Source organism: Myotis nattereri, assembly GCF_964212035.1.
Source record: "Myotis nattereri genome assembly, chromosome: 16".
In the NCBI taxonomy this organism is placed as follows: Eukaryota; Metazoa; Chordata; class Mammalia; order Chiroptera; family Vespertilionidae; genus Myotis; species Myotis nattereri.
The window spans coordinates 34,777,453-34,799,038 of record NC_138091.1 but is presented as its reverse complement, the minus strand read 5'-3'; the positions used below and the strand labels follow the sequence as shown (position 1 = coordinate 34,799,038).

Genomic DNA, 21,586 nt, shown 5'->3' with positions numbered 1-21,586 from the left:
CCCAATCGCCCTGCTCTGTGTATGACAGGGGGTGGTGCCCCAACTCCCCAATCGGCCCTGCTCTGAGCCCGACCAGGGGCTGTACCTAGGGATTGGGCCTGCCCTCTGCCACCCAGGAGCAGGCCTAAGCCAGCAGGTCGTTATCTCCCGAGGGGTCCCAGACTGCGAGAGGGCACAGGCTGGGCTGAGGGACCCCCTTTCCCCCCAAGTGCACAAATTTTTGTGCACCTGGCCTCTAGTATTTCCATAAGGACCTATCTAAAAATGTTCATGACAAAGGAATTCATATGGCACTGTGTAAGTGGGAGGTAATACAATGTACATAATTTCTCTGAGCCACGGGTCCTTATTCTGGAAAAAAGCAAAACGGAAATTAAACCAATACCTTTATCTCATAGGATTTTTGTGAAAACTAAAGCGGGTAACGCTTGTGAAATGCTTAGCACAATACATTAAGCAATCAAATGCTACCAAAAGTATTATTCATTATATGTAAAATTTAATATGCAGCACAGAAACGAAATGGGCTGCATATAGCACACGATTTAAGAAGAGATGTTAAATATCCTATTTTCTCTTAATTTTATATCTTCCCCAGAGTAGTCTAGCTGGGTTTCTGTCATAAGTAAAGAAGCACATAATTCAAAATTATATTAATTTATGTCATGATCACGGTCTCAAAATAAGTCAGTGTCAGCCAAGAACATCTAATGTGCATATAGCTATTTCTGTGAATGTTAATGATACTATATTCATTGTGATTCTTTAGTAATTTTTTATTCTTAAAACCATGTTTTAACAAGTCAAAATATAGTGTTCATTTTTGAAAGCACAGTATTAAAGCAAACTACAGTGAAAGTTCCACCATCAATAGCAGGAACTGATAGAAATATCACCCAGAGCCTTTATTAGTATTTTTATCATATCAACCAAACAAAAGGCAAAATTTAGTTGCCATGTTGCAGATGAAACAACAGAGGCATAAATGAGCCCGTTAGAGACCCCATAGGCCCTGGGCATTAATGGACAAGAAAATCAAAGTGAGAACATTTCTCTCTCAGGTATAATTTCATATCTGAACTCTGCGTTTTAGGTTTATTGACAACCCAGATCTTATTATTCAGAATTGGAGATGGAGAGGCATCTCTGAGTAAACTATACAAAACAACAACAGTAATTTTAACATGTGAAACCCCAAGTCTGGGGGATGGGATTCGAACAGCTCTTACCAGTTTTGAAGCAGCTGAGAACTATAAAGAGTACTGCAGTGTACAAAGGTCCACTGGGAATACCCACTCCTGTTATGCCATGATAGAAGGTCAAGGTGTCAGGTCCATTTAGAACCAGGGCTTTTTTGGATTCTATGCTTTAATCCATATTTTGAAAAAGCAATAATGAATATTTTAAAAGAAATATAATCACTGTCACCCTCTCCCAGCCCCCAAATATAGAAAAAATTGTGAGTTTCAGACACTGGTATCCTTTTAGTTTGCATTTTCTCACAAGCAGATGGAAAAGAAATGTGACCTTGGGCAATCACCATCCTTTAGTGAAAGCCTTTTTTTCAGCTTGAGAAGACATTACCTGGTTGAGAGTGGCTTTCCTGGTGAAAATAAATGTATATTGCTTACAGGGTCAGAGTCTCCCTGTGAACTGCAGAGATATCTAGGTGAGCCATGAAGGCAACAGTCTTCAATCATCAAAACCCCATCAAAGAGGTTTTGTCAGCAGCCCCTTAAAATAGAGGAACCACTTGAGAGCGCTGGTGCTGTCTTTCGTGACTTCTATGATGCACACACATATTGATTATACGATATAAAGAATAAATAAGGATGGTTCCTACGTCAGATCACACCCTGTCACCTGCTGACTGTGAGAACAAAATCAAGGTAAGCTAGTATGGCCAAAAGGCTGTTCAATTTCACAGATTCATCTCTTTGCTCTGCCACCTATTAGCCACATGACAGTAGACAAGTTATTTAACATCCCTTAACCTCCGTTTCTTCATTTGTATAAACAAACAATAGTAACTTGCAATAGTAGCCTGTCAAATTCTGAAAAATTGTGTTAGATGTTATACGGACAGATTCACTTCTGTTTGGCAAAAATGATACATGCACATGTTCTAAAAGATGACAGTGAAAAAAAGTCTCCTCACCTCTGCTCCTTAGCCACTCAGTTCCCCTCTCAGGAGGCAACCACTACGTCCACTCAAATGCAAAAATTTGGTTTCAATATTCCATGCTGAAATGTTGAATTCATTAACATTTATTGAGTGCCTATTATGTGTCAGAACCATTCAGGGTGCTGTGGGGAGTACAAAGATGAGTTCACAGTCTAGAATGGGAAATGGTTCCCAACTAACTTTAATATGAGGTGATAAACACAACAGTAAAAGTTTAAGAACAGAGGGGAAAGTAATTAATTTAATCAATGGGGGTGTATAGGAATAAAGAGTAAAATTAGGAACAGGTTTCCAGGCAAATGAAAAGTTTCAGGCACCATACCTACCTACATCCAGTCTCTCCGGCTTAGGCTCTCTGATTCAGGAACTGGGACCCTACTGGCTATAAAAATACTACTTAGAGGTATTCACTCGTGGTTAAAATTTTCGGACACTGGAGGGGTCAGCTTGATAAGAGAATGTCCAGGGATTACTGTGGATGCTGTAAGTGCCCTCGTCTGAGAGAAACAGAAGGTAAAAGGATCTTTTCTCTTCCCGGTCATGCAAACATTCTTTATTTGAAAACTATATAAACTCCTCTAAAGAAGGGATTACTAACTGAGAGGTTATTAAAGTTTCAAGTGCAACTCTTGGCATTTCCTACAATCTTCACACTGAGCATTTACAGAATAACTGTAGTCTTTCCAACACCAAAGTATGACAGGTTTGAGACTCAAGATACGATGTGCCATTGGGGCTGCCTAGAGCAGCAGTTGCCAACCTTTCCGAGCTCAGGGATCACCAGTTGGCGACCGCTGCTCCAAAGGTTTCCTTAAACCAGCGGTTGCCAACCTTTTGGACCTCACGGATCACCAGTGGTCCGTAGACCACTGGTTGGCGACCACTGGCCTAGAGCATTAGTACAAGTCACTCAAGTATGATGACATGACCAAAATGGCAGCATATCTTCAATAAACTTTCTGGCTTCATGAAAGTTAGGTCACATCCCTCTATGTCAAAATCCTGGGCCCATGTCTAAGATGGACTAGGTTAAAAGACAGTCCCAAAGATCCATACAATGATACATCTGAAAGTTAGCCTAGTGTGACCAGACAAAAGCAAGTCCATTCCTTTCAGTGGAAGTTTGCCAGACTGGACCACAGATGCCAGAGAGCAGGAATTTGCCACAGTTGATGCTTTATAAAGATAAACCTTAAAACACAAATTTCCATGCTAGCCTAATGAGACCAAAGAACAATTGAGTTGAGGGTCATAATTCCTTTATTTTTATTATCTGGTTACATCAAAGCCATCAAAGATGAAAAACATACTACTTAAAAATAATAATACTTTTCTAAATTATCATAAAAGATCATTTGAAATGCTCTGCAAATAGTCCAACTTTTCACACAGTTTACCAAGGGCCCAAATAAAGGAATAGTGATCATAAACTAAGGGCAACCCTAAGAAAAGACTCTAGGTCAAGATTACATATTCTAGGTTTAAGTGATGGAATGGAGATAGAAAGATGCAACATTATTATATTTTAATCACTTTATGGTATAAAGCCTTATTTTCATGAGAAATCAACAATGCAACAAATATTGATTATCTGCTGGCAGGCACCAATACCAGGCATGTGGAATACAAAGACAGCCTTGTTCTCAGAGAGCCTCTATTACAGTGGTTCTCAACCTTCTGGCCCTTTAAATACAGTTCCTCATGTTGTGACCCAACCATAAAATTATTTTTGTTGCTACTTCATAACTGTAATGTTGCTACTGTTATGAATCATAATGTAAATATCTGATATGCAGGATGGTCTTAGGCGACCCCTATGAAAGGGTCGTTCGATGGCCAAAGGGGTCGCGACCCACAGGTTGAGAACCGCTGCTCTATTACAAGGTACTACTTTCCCCCTATTATCAAAACATCCTGCCCTCAGGGTAACCCAATAATAATGCCACCCAGAGGTCTCTTAAGCCAAGCAGTGACAGCACAATCAGGATCCACATCAACTGTCAAATCACTTTAGGCCTGCAGTTTTACTATTTTCAGGTGGCAAATTAATGTCCGTCAAAATATACATAAATGCAGTGGTAAAAATAGTGGCTTAAGAATTGCTACCTGTGTCATCTCCTTCTACTCACTCTTGCCCTAGAACAGGGGTGGGCAAACTTTTTGACTCAAGGGCTACAATGGGTTCTTAAACTGGACCGGAGGGCCGGAACAAAAGCATGGATGGAGTGTTTGTGTGAACTAATATAAATTCAAAGTAAACATCATTACATAAAAGGGTACGGTTTTTTTTTCTTAGTTTTATTCATTTCAAACAGGCCGGATCCGGCCCGCGGGCCGTAGTTTGCCCACGGCTGCCCTAGAACATAGATGCCATTGGTATCTGCTGACCCTATTTCTTTTCTCAGCATACATCTAGCTGCATAAAAAGATCAAACTCAAAATGTGTTATTATTCAAGCTGCACTTCAAATCCAGGTATTTGGATCAATGGAAAGAAATTCTATTTTGGTATTCAAAAAATCCCAAATCAGAAGCTGATAACATTCAAGCCACAACTTTCGCAGGATAGCATCAGAGGTGAGATGTAGATTTCAGCACCCCGCATCTTAAAGACACAACGTTCTAATCCTATAAGAATAGCCTATTCTGTGATTATGATGATAGCCTTCAAAATACTGCCAAGTATAGAAAGAGGTCTGACAAAGCCTCTATTTTTCTTCTGTCCATTCACAATGTAGCCCCAAAGTTCTGAAGATAAGCATTTTCTGTAACAACGAGCCACCTTTATAGCGTCCAGATAATTATAGGTTCGGGCCATGAACTCTAGACCATATTGATTACATCTCTAAGCAAAAAGGACCCTCCAGCGATGTTCGTATCCACTCTAACAGGGGCAGCTTTTAAGTATCTGTGACACTAAGAATTTTCAGTCCTATCAATGCCACAAACGGGCAGCCAGTGACCAGTCAGGGCTGTCAGCTGTTGCCTGAAGCAGTAAGGACAAGCAGGGAATTCATCATACTGGAAATTCATCTGCCAGCCGCATTCACACATTTTCACCACCTGAATAGTTGATTCTCTTCAACTCCCACGTACCTCATTTCAGCATACAGTGCTTTGAAATGAATATTTGATCAGGCAGGGTAAAAAGAGGTTTGACTTAATTGAGGTGTCACCATAATGCACTACAAGTAATTCTAAGTATCAGGAGCTAGGTGTCTTAGGTCCTACTCTTTGCATACTTCTGAAATGGACCTGTGATCCCAATTAAATGTGATTAAATGAGATAAGCCATGTGAAAACACCTAGCACAGTGTTGGGCACCTAGATGTTTAGCAACAATATTGGTTTTCCATATCTTTTGGTTTTCTTTTCTTAAAATAAATATCCTGAAGATTTTTTTATGTAGAGAGATATATAGAGATATTTTTATTTTTATAAATTGATTTCTGAGAGGAAGGGGGAGAGAGAGACGGAAACATCAATTATGAGAGAGAATCATTCGGCTGCCTCCTGCATACCCCCTACTGGGGATGGAGCTTGCAACCCATGCATGTGCCCTTAACTGGAATTGAACCCGGGACCCTTCAGCCCGCAGGTCGACACTCTATCCACTGAGCCAAACCAGCTAAGACCCTGAAGATTCTTCATAGATCATCAGGAGACAGGGATCTCATACTGCCAGAGAAACGTAAAAATCACACTAATTTTGTCAAAGCTCCAAATCCTTACCCAAATATGAACCTAACAAAGAAAACAAAGGCTTGTTAAAATTGCTTCATGATTTTTAGATTTCAACAGTTTGACTCTGATATGCCTAGGTAAGGTTTTCGTAATGTTTATCCTACTTGGGGTACACTGACTTTGTTGAAACTCTGAGTTGATATCTTTAATTAATGTTGGAAATTCTCTTTTGCCATGTTCTCTTCATCTTGTCATCCATGTGTAACAATTACACATGTTAGTTTAATATTAACCCTCACACTTCTCAAACCAAGTTCTATTTTATTTCATTATTTTCTTCTGCCTCTGCTTCAGCTTTGATAAATTTTGACTTGTTTTCTGAGTCTCTGATCCTTTTTCCTCTGCACTCAGTAAGCTGTTAAGCCCATTCACTGAGTTATTTAAGATATTATTTTTTCAGGTGTAGAATGTCAATTTGGTTTTTTTATAGATTTTGCCATATTTTCCTCATTCCAGTAAAGAAATATAAGAATATAGGAGTTCTAATATAAGAATGATACAATATAAAAATGTAGGTTTTCATTATACATAATATACATATCAAACATACTATATCTAACATACTATTTTATAGTGAAATATTAAACATTTCCCTCTAAGATTAAGATGATAAGAATGTTCAATGTTATTATTTCTAGTCAACATCACACTAGAAGTCTAAGCAACTATAAGGGGTAAAAGAAATAAAAGATATAAAGATCGGAAAGGAATAAAACCATCTTTATTTGCAGATAATATGGTCGCATAGTAGAAAATTCAAAGGAATCTACCAGAATTAATACATGAATTTAGAAAGGCTTCTGGACACAAGTTCAATATGCAAAAAAATACTGTCTTCTCTATACTATAAAAAACCAGAAAGATGAAGTAAAACACTATATTAGAATCAAAACATCAAATAATTGAAATTGTACAAAATGTGTTTCAGACTTCTACATCAAAACTTAACAAATATTAGGAGAAATTAAAGGAGAATAAATAAATGGATAGCTATAAAAGGTTCATGCACTGGCATATTTAATTATGTCAATCCTTCCAAATTTGATTGACAAATTCAATGAAATTATAATCAAATATCATATAAATTTCTGTAGATATGAATATATTTCATATATATGTGTATGTGTGTGAGAGGGTATATATCAATGGTTTTCAAACATGTTTTTGAATCAGGATCCCTTTCTACTCTTAAAAACTTAAAGTTCCAAAGAGCTTTGGTTTATGTGCATTTTATCTATCAACATTGGCAACATTTTTTTCAACTCACTGAAAAACTCTTTCTGCATCAATATAAATGCCATTTTTACTTTTGGGGTAGAAAACTGTAATAGACAACAGGCAGATTCTCATATCAGCCTATGTATTCCATCTGTTGCGATATGTGGTTTTGGTGAAGTATGTGAGACAAGTTGACCTCCCTCAAAAATGTAACTGAAAAAGGGTGGAGCTAATTCAGATTCTGAACCTTTTCAGGTTCTGGGGCTATTTTTCCTTAATATGACACATTAACAAGTTAGTTCCAATGATATCTGAGACCATATCAATTAACTTTTGTCCTCTCTTACATTAAAATCCCTTTTCCTATCTTACCTTGGAATGAGTCAATTACCCAAACATAATTTTGTAAAATCATAAAGTTGGTCATTTGGAAAATATTGCAGATCTTCCAAATCCTCATTTATTTTACTGTAGGTTATAAGAATATCACTTTAGTTCATATCAGCACCTATCTCATCAGAGATGCCTTTAAATACTAGAAACTTGTAACGTAGACAGTGGTGGATACAGGTGAATACATGGTTTTCAAATTTGTAACTTTCAATTAAAGACTGCAATTTTATCATTATTAATAAACATGTCAGCTCTTTTCTTTGAAGTGTCTAGCTTACTTTATTTTTGAGAAAATGTCTGCCAAATACTCATGTCTGAATAAGGTTTGTCAGTTGTTCTTTGAAGTAAGATGGTTGCTAGGTTCAATCCACAACCATCATTCAATTGCATCTCCTCAGGACAACTATCTTGCAATGTGATATACAGAATATTAAAAAGAAGTACACAAGCAACAGAATTTAATATAATTAGTTTATTAAATTTTAAAAACTTTAATATATTAAATGTCATAATTTTTATTGTCAAAGGCATTCCTAAGTAATTATAGCTTTTTTTTTTCTTTTACGTGTGAGTAGGTAGCATCAGCCACAGTATAGTTTGCTGACACTGCTTTTACTCTACTAAGATTCCATCAGTTTTACCTACCGTTGCTACTGTACCATCGGTACTAAATGTCAACACAGTATTTCTAAAAAGGCAAATAATGACTTCATATTATTATAAAACTAGTTTTTGTGCTTGAAAGTGTCTTGGGAGCATACCAAGAACCACTCATATATATGTACATATACATGTGTATGGGAATGTGAAGAACCTACCACAGCCAAGATACACATGAAAAGCAAAAGTGGAGACATTAAACTGTCAGGTTTCAAAACTTACTAAAAAGCTACAGGAGTTAAAATAGTATGATAGTAGTGCAAAGACAGAACATAAATCAACAGAACAGAATAGAGAATCCAGAAAAAAATGATTTTTTTTTAAGGCATCACTGAAACGCATTGGGGGAAAGGCATGGCTTTTTGATAAACGGTGCTGGAGCAACTGGGTATCTGTATGGAAGAAAGCAACCCTTGATCCTGGTCTCATTTCAGAAAAAAGGTTAATTTGAAAAGGATCATAGATATAAATACAAAGGCCAAAACTATACAATTACTAGAGAAAAGCATCACTTTAAGACCGGGAGAAAGGGAAACTTCCTTTCTGTGCAAACATAAAAGGAAAAAGCAATGGAAAAATTGTACTTCTGCTTGTCAAAAACAAGTGAAAAGGCAATAAAATGAAAGAATTTTTTTTCAAAATAGCTGACAAAAGACCTGCATGCAGAATATTTAAAGAACACCTGAAATTCAATATAAACAGACCCAATAAAAATTATTGAAAGACTTCAAAAGGTCATTGCAAAAGAAGCCATTCAAATGACCAGTGGGTGTGCAGGGTGGGGTAAAAGTAGGTGTGCAGTTGTTTGTAGGGAAAATAATACAATAAGTAATAAGTAATAATAAAATAATAAACTGTGCCTTTAAATTCACAACTGCAAACCTATTTTTGCCCCATCCTGTATTCAAGGAGCTCAATAACAGTGTTCATCAGAGAAAGGCAAATTAAAATCACAGTTTATGTTCACCAGAATAGCTTGCACATTGCTGTTAAGAATGAAAACTGGCATCGTAATTTGGAATACTTTCTTGACAGTTCCTAAGGAAGCTAAACACAAGCCTACCTTGTGAGACAACAATTCCAGTCCTAGGTATACGCCTCAAAGATATGACTGCAAATGTCAAAAAAAGAAAAAAAGAAAGGACTTGTACAGGAAAGTTTAAAGCAACTTTATTCATAATAGGCCTGAAACGGAAAATGATAGGATAATGGATACATACTAGTAAACTGTGTTATATTCATACTACACTGTAATATTTTAAAAAATGAGCCAGTGACACATGTAACACCTGGATGAGTCTCAAAGCATTAAATTGAGTAAAAGAAGCCAGACACAAATAAGTATGTACAGAATGATTTCATTGACATGAAGTTCAACACAGACAAAGCTAATCTGATGATGAAAGTCAGAGTGGTAATCTCTAAGTCAAAGGTAGTATTGGCTGGAAAAGGCAGAAGGGAACTTCCTGGGAAGATAAAGATATTCTAATTTTGATCTGCATGGTGATTACATGGGTATAAAATGCAAGCTGTATGAAGATACATGCATGTTTGATATATGTAAATTACGTCCTCATTTTCAAAAATTCTTCCAATGTGAGCCCTGGCCGGGTGGCTGTTGGTCGGAGCGCTGTCCACACACCAAAGGTTACAGGTTCCATCCCTGGCCAGGATGTGTACGGGAGGCAACCGATATCATTTCTCTCTCTTTCTCTCTCTCTCTCTCTCTCTCTCTCTCTCTCTCTCTCTCTCTCTCTCTCTCTCTCTCCCTCTCCCTCTCTCCCTCCCTCCCCCCCCCCAAGTCAGTGGAAATATATTCTCAGGTGAAGATTTAAAAAATAAAAAATAAAATTCTTCAAAGGTGAGCCAAAGTGCAAACTTACTCATTTTTTAAGATGGAAGGGAATTTGGAAATAAGCTACTTTGATTCCTCATTTTATGGAAGAAAGCCTTGGGTTTTGAAGCAATATGCCAAGTACGTAGTTACAGGCAGAGCTGAGACTAGAACCAACAATTCTTTCCACTACACTTAGCTTCCAAAACAAGACTTTTCCCAGGAACAATTATTTTCCCTTTGATTATTTGCTTTAGCTTTTCTCTGACAGATTTCAACAATATCCAGGGGAATGCCATGAGCTCTGGTTCCGCCGAGTTGCCCGGGTGAGGTCCCAGGCTGCTTTTTAATTGCTCTCGGGGCTTCCATATTCAATGGAAAGAGGCTCTTTTGTTTGTTTCTAAGTTTATAGATGACACCTAGACGCCCAAGCCTCTCAGGCTCTTGGACACAATTTAAAATAGTGTGGCACTAACAGTTTGACACTAATGTCACTAAGACAAATGGAATTCCCGGTTCAGACTTAAACAAATTCTAATACTGCCCCTAATATTGTCCCTCTGCCACCACAGTCTCAGGCAACAGACTACATAAACAGTCCAGCCTCGTATTAAAGATGTAGGAATAAGGGTACAAAAAGAGAAAAGTTGGGTCTTTTAGCCAAAAAGCCCCATGTAAATATGTGGTGCCATAGTGTATCAACAGTGGGGAGAATGCCACCAATTCCCTCGGGAAGTGCTTAGGAGAGACTTGAAGTCGTGACAGGCTCCTGGTGCTTGCAATAGAGAAAGCAAAGGCACGGTTTTAGTGGACACAAAGATTTATTCAAAGAAGCAGTGTGTCATCAAAAAAAAAAACAAAAACAAAAAAAACACCAAAAAAAAAAACAAAACCCACAACTTTCCCAACAGCTTCTTCTACTTCTGTTTACAGTTTCTTCATCTTCAAGTGGGGCAATCATTTGTTTCTTAATTGTGCTGAGCTAAATTTTTCCACACTGTTAACTTGCATTTCATCTTCTAACATCCTATAAATATTAGAAAGAAGAATAGAGGAATATTTAAATCAGAAGGAGAGAGATGTGGCCCAGCCCTATCCTGGTGGGCTTATCAGGTCTTTTCTCTATGTTCTTACTCTCTAAAACTTACTTTTTATTTGATACAGACCATAGGTGTTCATTAGAGTAGAGTTGAAATAATGCATAAACTTCCTCGTTTCTACTAAAATGCCAACCTTTATGTGTGAGTTTGTTTACTAGCTGTTTCAACTACAGATAGTAAGTATCCAGGTAAAATTACTGACCTCCTTTCCCCCTGTCCCAGGTACTGTTCACAAGTGAGGACTAAGCCTTCTTTTAATTCCACCCTCATCCATAATCCTCTTACGGATCCCACACCAGCTCTGAATACACAAGGTACAAGAATGCTTGCAGTTTTCGACACCTTATAATCACAAAGACTATCTGGAACTCGATTAAATGAATACCACATCATTTACTCAAAGAAATATTTCAGTATTTCTACAGAACTTAATGTCATTTATATCTGGAAGTTATTTTAGGCAAAAATTTGAACACATCCCTGCCAAAAAGGGGGGGGGGGTAGGAAACAAATTTTTGCACAAAAAACCTTAAATTCTTTTTACAGATACAGAAGAATGGCTAGGTACTTAAACATAACTTGTTGAAGGTTTCAGCAACAGTTCAAGGCCATGAATATAATGTCATGGCTTTTGTCACTCGGCTTCAGTTTTAGAGTCACGGAGCTCTGGCCTCACCCAGGTTGACTGGAGGAATGGTGTTCCTTAAAAATCTCTTTGCTCCTTACCACCAGCATCTCCTGTCTCTGAGAGCTCTAAGACAAAGTGGCTAAGTTTGTCTGCCTCAGGTTGGAATGGCGACTGTGGATACAATGCGATATAACCGTTAGGAATATTCTTCCCCCTGCCCGTCAATAAAGTCTGTATGGTGGAAGCATGTCTCTTGTGAGAACATCCCTCCAGCAGGGATTTCAGTCCTGAATAACCTCCTTGTTGCCTGCCCTATCGACTTTTCTAATAAGTATTATTTGTTTTATTGAAGGTCTGCGGCACTGAATGCCAAAAATGTAAAGCAGGGTGAAAGAACTATTATAAAAATCAATCAAATGAAACCAATTTGGATTTTTAAGTCTATCATTTTCTTCAGTAAACAAATTATTTTGATACTGGCAAAATTGCATGCTGGAAAATTGTCTCCTGAATTAATTTCATAGAAGTTACTTAGATTCCTTCAGTTGCACAATGAACATAACATTTCTCTTGAGTCAAGAACAAGAACAAATACCAGGTCGGCACCTCTGTCCCTATGTATTGAAACGCTGGATGGGGCAGGAGATACCTTATGTGACCAAGTCTGCACTAAAGGGTAAGAACTCATTTTACTTATCTGTCACAATGTTCCTTCTGCTGTCACCTTCCTCAGGACTACACTTAAATGCTGCTCCCACCCCTTCTAACCACATTTTTCTCTATGGAATGCTTACTTTGTAGAATTTGACAAAGATGTCTGCTCTTCATACGAGCCAGGAATAAGTCTGTTTTTTACTCTCAGTTGCTTTGATTTCTTTCTTGGTAAACACCAATACCCATAGCAAAACTACAAATCAGGACAAACAGACTTCAGGTGAACTAGATCTTTCTAGGTCCTCTGTGTGGGTGACTCAAAAGCAACTAGAGTTATTAGTAAGTTATCCAACGGGGACAACCTACAAGGCTCCGAACAAGAGTATCCGTCACCAACGTGGCAACAAAGTTTCCACAGGACAAGGAGAACTACCTGTCTGTTTTCGCGTCAGGCACCCTACACCTATGTAGGACACGTGTTATAAAGGACCAACAATGGAAGAAACTCTCAGGTACCTAACCAATAGGAATGTACATAGAAATCCAATGGTAAGTAATCCAGGAGGTACTTTGTCTAGAAATACTGTCTATAACTCAGAAACAGTGATGTTAGTTAGTTGGACACCGGAAAATGGAGCAGTTCCTTCAGATTCTGTTCGTTCTGGGTAGCTTGTGAGTAATGACAAGATCCTATCAAGTCCAATTCCAAGTCCAATTCCAGAATGGTCTTCTCCTTAGTCAAGAAGGGAACACGTCACATTCATCTAAGTGCAAAACCTCAGGTAGGACAGTGTCTTCTGGATCACCAGGATCAGATGAAGCATGTTATGGGATAACACCTCTCAGTTATAAATCTGCTGAGTCTACATCAGACATATTTATATAGAGACAATGAGCAGCTGGTTCAGAGGTACCTAAAGGCTAGAGTTTACACTATGCCTCAGTCACCTACATTAACGTAAAACCGTATGTTTTAGGAACGTGTTCCATGGGAAGCAGTGACGCACAGATACACTAGATAATCAAGAAATTGTGGGGGGAAATATTTCTTAGCAAAAGTGCCACAACTCTGATGATTGCCTTTAATTTCAACAGAATAATGTGACCAGCGTAATGCATAATACATAGATATCTAAAACATAACATGCAGAGTCAAGATTCAAATAACATATTTTCACTTTGAAAATTGTCACATTAACAAAAGACTTAATCGCATCACAATGAAATTTTAAATTCTAAGCCTCTGAAAAGTGATTTTATGAAAAATAATTGTATCACCCCAGTTTAGACAGGAGCAAAAGGTGTCATTAACATAGAGGGAGAGCTAAGAAACGCGCCACAGGAACAATGAAAAGGATAGTACGTTTCGCAGTCCAAATTGCTTGAAGATAATACAAAGCAGGGACGCATCATCAGAGGTGCCGCCACGCTGCTCAAGCAAAGGCAAACAAAACTCCAAATAAGCATATTCACAGCATGCAGCCGACTCGAACACATGGGTCATAATTGGGGAAGCACTTCCTAGTTCAAGAGCAATTACAAAAATCATTAGACTCTTTTTAATAGGAGAATCAAAAACAGAATTTTCCCATAAACATTTCCAAAAAGATCCAAACCATTTAGCCTCTATCATGTTAAATGTCAATAGAAAAGTAAATCTGTGTTCAGTGGTCCCATCAGATAAATAGATAAAGTTTCCCCAACAAAATATTATTCACTCATTTAAAAAAAAATGTGTAGAATAAAGGAAGTAGAGAAGTAGAGAATTGGAGAGAGAGAGAATCATTCATAAAAGTCCAATTCCTCACCTATGGAGTTTCTTTAGCTCAGCTAGAGAAAGCACACACATGTCATTGCTTTGGCTCCTTCCAAAAATAAGCTATGATTGTCTGGAGTGAAAACAGTCCTAGGAAAGTAACAACAGAGCCTGGTCACCAAGAAGTCCTTTCTCTACTCACAAGATTGGTGCTTTTAGGCAGGAGCTCTCAGCTGTCAAACAACACCCCAGAAACTCCTACGATGTGTCTCTGATGGAAATGTAAGTCAAGGGCAAAGACATCATTCCCATATTCAAACATCGATTTTAAAACTCTTCTTGTGACAGAGTTAAGCAAAACCATGATTCTAACAGTTTACTGAAGTCCCTCTCTGTGGCATGAGATAACTTTATGAAGAACTAAAACGGAGATAGTGCTACATGACAAATATTTTATTACCTCAGACTACAGTGCTGAATAGGGCAACATTTAATGACATACATGGCAACTCCTTTAGTGACATGTACTTCACTTCGCTGGTTGCTAGTCACTTGACTCTAAAACACTGATAATACAGCCGTTTAGGAATATTTTAAAACCCCCAACAAAGTCTACTACTCTAATCTTGAATGAAAGACTTCAGGTTAAAATACATCATTTCCAGGATTCATAATTATAAGTGATAACCCCAGATGAGCAGGACCTGTTAGCATCTTCCCATGGACATAGCCAAGAAGATTTATCGCCTAAGTCACCTATCTCAACATCTCATTCAATGCACAGGAGCGATGATAGATGCATTTCTGTCCTCGTTTCCAGGAGACAGCCGTGACTGCCAAGTTAAATCGGAGAACAAGTATGGGTCCTCTAATATAAGAGTCTATATTAAACGTGAAGGCAGAGCCCCGGATGTGCAATCCACAGACCCCCCAAAAATAAATCAGAAAGAGAAGAAAACGTACAAAACTTCAAAATCCACCCAGAGACGGTCAGAAACAGAAGCTATGGTCTTTGAAAAGTGACTTTCACAAATCAGTTTTGGGGTTTTTTTTTCCCCATTTTCTTTCACAGTTTAAGCCTCAATCAAATCAGCGGTCTCTGGGGATTTTAAAATTGCTGTAGATTAAAATCCTCTCGGACTCAACTGTCTCCCTAATGCCAAGTATTTAATAATTCTACTTGTAAGGGACATTTTTGATGAAACCCTGCTGTGTGCTATCTTCAGATGCTCAGCAGCTGCTCCACAATATAAAGCACTGCTGTCCTTATTTTCTTTATCACTCCATCTGGAGATGAGAAAATTATTGCAAACCGTTTCTATATTTGGCAAAGCTGGCAGAAAACAGCTTTACAATACTGATGCAGCAACTCTCACCTAACCGAGGCAGAGACCAACTTCCAGGTACTAATGATACATATTCCTGGCATGGGCCCAAGGATAGGAAGTTAATAACTGTGATAGATAGACTAGAGCTAAGTTAATGAATTTCTAAATTTTATGCTTTCAATAATAGGGCCGTTTAAGCCTCAGCATTTGGACTCTCCTTCCACAGATCAGGCACTTTGATACTCAACAGGTTGAGTAAATTGAATCCATATATTGTATTTACGTTCTCTGTCAAGGTTGCTTCTCCACATTTGAAAGATCAAAGGCAAAGCAGTCATCAACCCTGTAGCCTTCAATACTGTGTTCATTACATTTAATCAAGTGCCAACTCCACCGCATCATCCACCAACCTCAACAATATTTAAATGCACGGCAATGTTCAGCAACAAATGTCGGCATAGTATTTTTTTAAAACACACACACACACACACACACACACACACACACACACACACACACACCCTCAAGGGCATAAGCACATACGTCCTAAAGCAAAACTAAAAACAAAGTGAGAAAGGTAAAATATTATCATTCTTTACACTGTGCAAGAAAAAGAAATTAAAAATGCACAGAACTACCCAAAAAACATTTTGGAGGTAGTTTTCTACCTGAGGCAGCATCAATCACGGTGGAAATTCCTCTTCGATCTGAGACTGGACGGGATGACCCTGGCATGCTGACTGGGTCAGAGCGGACCGGCTGGATCCTGAAATGCAATGTAATTTAATTTGCATATGTTACTGGCATCAAAACTGTCGCTTGCTACATCAGGCCTTAAATCAGGAATGCTGGCATAGCCCAATCCATTAAAGAACCATTCATTCTGAAGTAGGGCACACAGAGGAGCTGTGGTCCCTAACTCTTGCACAAGGCACAGCAAAAATTTTCTACACTCCTGACCCCCCCCCCCTTCTCTTTGTATGTTATTTAATATATTTTAAGTAAGGGATTGGAAATTTGACATTAATCTAAAGAAAAAAATTAAATAGATTGGGAGAGGAAACAAAATACTTCCTACAGAGACCTTTGGCTTCTGCAAGAGGCAAATATGAAGAGTTCTGAGAATCCTCTCATTCAAGGAAAGTGCAGTAACTAGCAATGCTTCTAGAAAAGGCAGCAATACTCAATACACATTTTTTTAAAAATATTTTATTGATTTTTACAGAGAGGAAGGGAGAGGGATAGAGAGTTAGAAACATCAATGAGAGAGAAACATCGATCAGCTGCTTCCTGCACACTCCCTACTGGGAATGTGCCCACAACCAAGGTACATGCCCTTCACTGGAATTGAACCTGGGACCCTTGAATCCCCAGCCTGATGCTCTATCCACTGAGCCAAATTGGTTCGGGCTCAATACACATTTTTTAGTAACTGCCTTAAACCTCTCAGTGAAAGTTACTTTATATATGACAATAAGCATACGACAGCAAAACTGTGTTGAAGGGGACTGCCAGTGGTTTAGCTAGGATCACTACTATCTGAGTTACCTCCATAAAATTATCAATTAGCATGAAAGAATCAATTAGATTCCCAGCAAAACTGCAATTTACTAAATACAATTTCAAATTGCTTATGAATGGTAAATCTATAAATAACAAGGGTCTATTTCTAGCTGTATTATCTTAATAACAAGAACATAAAAATGTCTGTATGACTAAAAAAATCCAAGCTTCCTAAGCAACTTAATAGAATAAAAACCTGCTATAAGAATATATGCCTGCATTTGGAACTTTGCTTATTCAATAAGTATTTGCTGAATATTAGTCATATATCATTATTATTCTAGGAATAAGCAGAAACAAAACATGAAATACAAGATCTATGTGTGGATATATGGTATAGCACATGGACATTTATGACTGAGGCAAAAGACAACTAACATGTCAAAATGAAGAAGGTAATAAAGGCTACAAATTGAGAAGTAGAGGAATGAATGAATGGTACACAGCGGATGGAGAAGAGTTTGTCAAGGGGTAACAAGAATTGCACCTGCATACAGTAACAGGGTATGTATACATGCAGAAGAGCAAGAAGTGCCCATTAAGCACAGAACTAGGACAAGCAAGCCCTTGGATTTGTGACTCAGCATGAGAAATGCAGGTGCCATGAGGAGCATGATTTGACTGAAGCATGGAGTTCAGAGTGGATACTGATGGAAGAGAAGAGGTTGATAATCACCATGGGGCAGATTACACAAGCCTAAAATTCCAAGTATGAACTGCAGAAAAAGAGTTACTGAAAGCACAGTTTAAATGTGTATGTATCTGTTATACAAAAAAAAATGGGAGGGTGATGAAGTGCAAATCCATTTGATCGAGTACCAGAAGTTGGAATGTTGATATTAAACACTGATCACTGCTATCGTGGGCAGTGTGGTGTATGACCCAATATCCATTCACCCCAGCTTATTTTACCAAGGGAAAATGGTTAGGGCAGAGAAAAGAGGAAGAATTTATTTGAAATTTCTGCAAAAGATGTTTTCTGATTCTTGAGAGAAACAAAAATATAGTCTATGGTCAGGTGAGGCAAAGTAAGCCCCTGCCTGGTCTCAAAAACTTATGTAGCCTAATAAGTTTCCTAATATTAATTCAATTTATAGTAGAATTTCTAAATAATCCAGAGTTGGGAGTGAGGTGTGTATGGTGCTATGGATGAAACAAGACTGGTCAAGAATCGATGTGTTGAAGCTGGGTGACAAACACATGGGGTTTATTCTATTATTCTCTTTAATGTTATACATGTTTATATGCTTAAAATCTATAATAATAAAAGAGTAATATGCTAATTAGACCAGATGTCATTCCGGACGAAGCCGGAGCCGGAGGGAAGCCCAGGTCCTGGGTGCCAGAGGGAAGCTGGTGCCGGCAGCTGGGGGAAGGAAGGCCTACTCTTGCACGAATTGTGTGCATTGGGCCTCTAGTTTTTTCATAATAAGAAAAGAGAAAAATAAAAACAAACTGACAGAGGTGATAGAAGTGTCCTGTCATTAAATAGTGGGGATGTTGAATTGCACAGTGAATTTTATGGATTTGTTTATTTTTTTTAATTTATTTTTTTGGCCTTTTCATTTATTGAATTTACTGGGGTGACATTGGTTAATAACATGATATAGGTTTCAGGTGTACAACTAGCTAACCAATAGTTGGAGCTCTTTAGTGTGAGGAAAAGGAAAGTCCCTGAGGAAATTCTGGAAGTGTTTCAGGAAAGTGGCATTGGGAAATATAATTCGAAACACATTGTATCCAATGAGATCTCACATGAGATCCCCAACGATAAGGAATCACAAAATACAGAGCATGAATTCTGCAACAGGACGCTGTGCCCGAATGGAGAAATGTAAATGTTGCTGAAGATGCTCATTACAAATGAAAGTTCTAACCCAGTCAAACGACTCTGCTAGTTCTTACTTCTTACCTGAGACTGTTGAGATCAAGATCATCCGTATCAAAATCCATAAGGGGCTGTGGAGTATCACTGGGACCGTGAGACTGCAACACTGACGAACTGGACGATATGACTGTGGTCTGGCCTGAGGGGTGGATGGTTTTGAACTGGAACTGTGGGCCCATCCACAGACGCCTGTGGGGTCCAGTGTGCGTCACAATCTCTACCTGGAACGGATTAGGAATCATGATTTAAATGTGGTAGGACCTTTGAGAGCCTTTCACAATCCGCCCCCATCCTGTCCCTGAACACAAATATTCTCAAAGAAATTCATTTTGACCAAGTGAAGGAGGGCCAGGGCATCCACAATCAAAAGGTGAAGATAATCACAGCCTAAGCAGACATTCACTATCTCCCTCTTACAGGTTTTCACACACACACAAAAATTCATTTTGTGCATATATATGTGTATACACACACACACACACACACACACACACACACGTAAATATACACATACACCAGACCCACACATATACAAAACAAAAATCACATGAGAGTAAAAGGACCAGCCGCCTGTCTCACATGACTAGGGTCAACTCCTTAGGAACTACCTTTCTCATTCAGTACTTACCACTCTGGGCATGTACTGAGTACTGCACCTATAAATCCACATTAAAAGTGAATCCTGCACTGAGGACCAAGCTCATGACAAGCTTGAAGTTATTCTTAAACTATCCAAGGGGGGAAAAATAGATATAAAATAATTTTCACCACTCAATGCTCCATTTAAATATTATAATATTTATTAACTCCTCTCAAAATACCCCATACTCCACTTTTATATTAAGAGAATGTTTTCTCAGCTACCACAAACAGTGACACAGGTATTTTAAAGGCCACAAAACAGTAAAACCAAAATGCTGTATGAATTTCATGCTTAGTCTATGGAAGGGGGCTGGGAATGCTGCCAATATTAAATGAAACTATTTAAAGAGAAAGCAGAGTAGAAGACACTGGGTAAAACTTGAAAACAAACATAGTATGTAATTTTACAAATGAGCAACATGAGTAAGACGCACATATGCAAATCTTTGGTGAAGACTATTTCTCAATGTCTTCTAATTGCTACATCCATGTCTATGAACGTACTTGATAGAACGGACTTCCCATATGCCTTCCTTTTGCCCTGAGTTCCTCTATATTTAACCACATGTCTCTGATTGCGGTGATTAATTCTTAACAAAACAGAACTAAAAAGGTTCACAGAGTACAGCTCTGGGTTTGTAAGTTCTGAAGGGCAAAAAAAGCGTCATGCTCTTGGAACAATATTCACATCCCCGCTAATCACCGGGAGACAACCACTCAGATTTAGGACAGTGATTTCTGAGTTGTTGTATTCAGCAATGGAAATTAGGCCACAGAGAAAGCATGCTGCGTGTTTTGAGCTCAAAACCATCAGTGTCACAGAGCCGAGAGGTAAACAGATGCCGCGCAATTTCACAGAGGCGATGGCCAGATGTTCCTATTCACTCCCCTGTTGTGTGCGGGACAAACATATTGTATGGATGTTCACACTGACAGCACACATTACCCCTTTTCCTAATTGAAAAGCTGAGGTGAAGGATAGTGGTTTCTCTGCCAGCCGTCTTCTGTTTTTTGTTGTGTGTTTTTTTGTTTGTTTGTTTTTTACTTTATTGTGTTATCCTCATGAAAGGATGTCCCTCTATCTGCCAGGAACTGAAACACTGACCCTCCTTCAAGGAGCGTCCGTGAGTATTTTAGGCGTGATGACATGTGTCACCTAGAAGCAATTTGTTTCTCTGGCGTCCAGATTCCGGTTAGCTTTTCGGGCAACCCTCCCTGTGAAAGCAGTAAACCGGCCGCCAGCCTCCGCCGAGGCACCTGTCTGATGAAAAGCCGCTGGATTGGTAATCGGAGACAGGTCGTTCGCTTCACCGAATGATGTCAGCTTTGAAGCAGACATAACAGGATTTGTAATGAAGTCATTTGTAATCTCATCATTTTGAGGGCTGCCCAAGTATCTTTTATTTCAAAGCCCTGAGATGAAGACAGCTTCACCTGGCACGGGAGGAAGGGCCTGTAGAAGCTGCTGCAGGGCTACTGTAGAGACCGCTGGATTCAGCCCTGCGAGCCGAGGAGAGGAAACCCAGTTGGTCAAAACCAGGACTCGCAGATTAGAATGCTGAGCTTCCCCGAGCAAAGTATGGGCCCGATTTTCAGAAAATGTTGGCCCCACAAAACAAATCCCAGGGAATGCTGAATGACTTCACTGTTTTCACAAGGTCAATTCTTATGTTAATCCAAAGTGTCCATCTAAAACCCAAGGTCCTCAGGGATATAAATGGATTGTTTGAAAGATGTGTATTTTATGCCCTCTGCACGAAAGCTAATGCACACACACACACAGAGCATAAAATAATAGGTGTTATATATTCCTGCAACAGTAGTTAGGAAAAATTCTTAATATGGAAAGACAACTGACTAGCTTATTAACAGTCCTAAATAAAAGGTCCCAGTTCTGTCCATTTTCCTCTAAGGAAAATACTTTTTAAAATTCAAGAATAGAAACAGACAATGATTCCTCTTTTTTTTTTTCACTCTAACAGGCCAAACATTTC

General features: G+C 38.6%; 1 protein-coding gene across 4 annotated transcripts in view; it reads right to left on the bottom strand.

The window, feature by feature from the left end:
• The window catches only part of BCAS3 (BCAS3 microtubule associated cell migration factor), a 472,069-nt gene that overhangs the window by 224,816 nt on the left and 225,667 nt on the right, over window positions 1-21,586 (bottom strand). For all 4 annotated transcript variants that reach the window (XM_081108786.1, XM_081108785.1, XM_081108787.1 and 1 more), the window contains 2 exons: window positions 18,975-19,171; window positions 16,168-16,265 (listed from right to left, as the gene is read on the bottom strand). In XM_081108786.1, coding sequence (XP_080964912.1) covers window positions 16,168-16,265; window positions 18,975-19,171 — 295 coding nt within the window. The remainder of the gene's footprint in view (window positions 1-16,167; window positions 16,266-18,974; window positions 19,172-21,586) is intronic.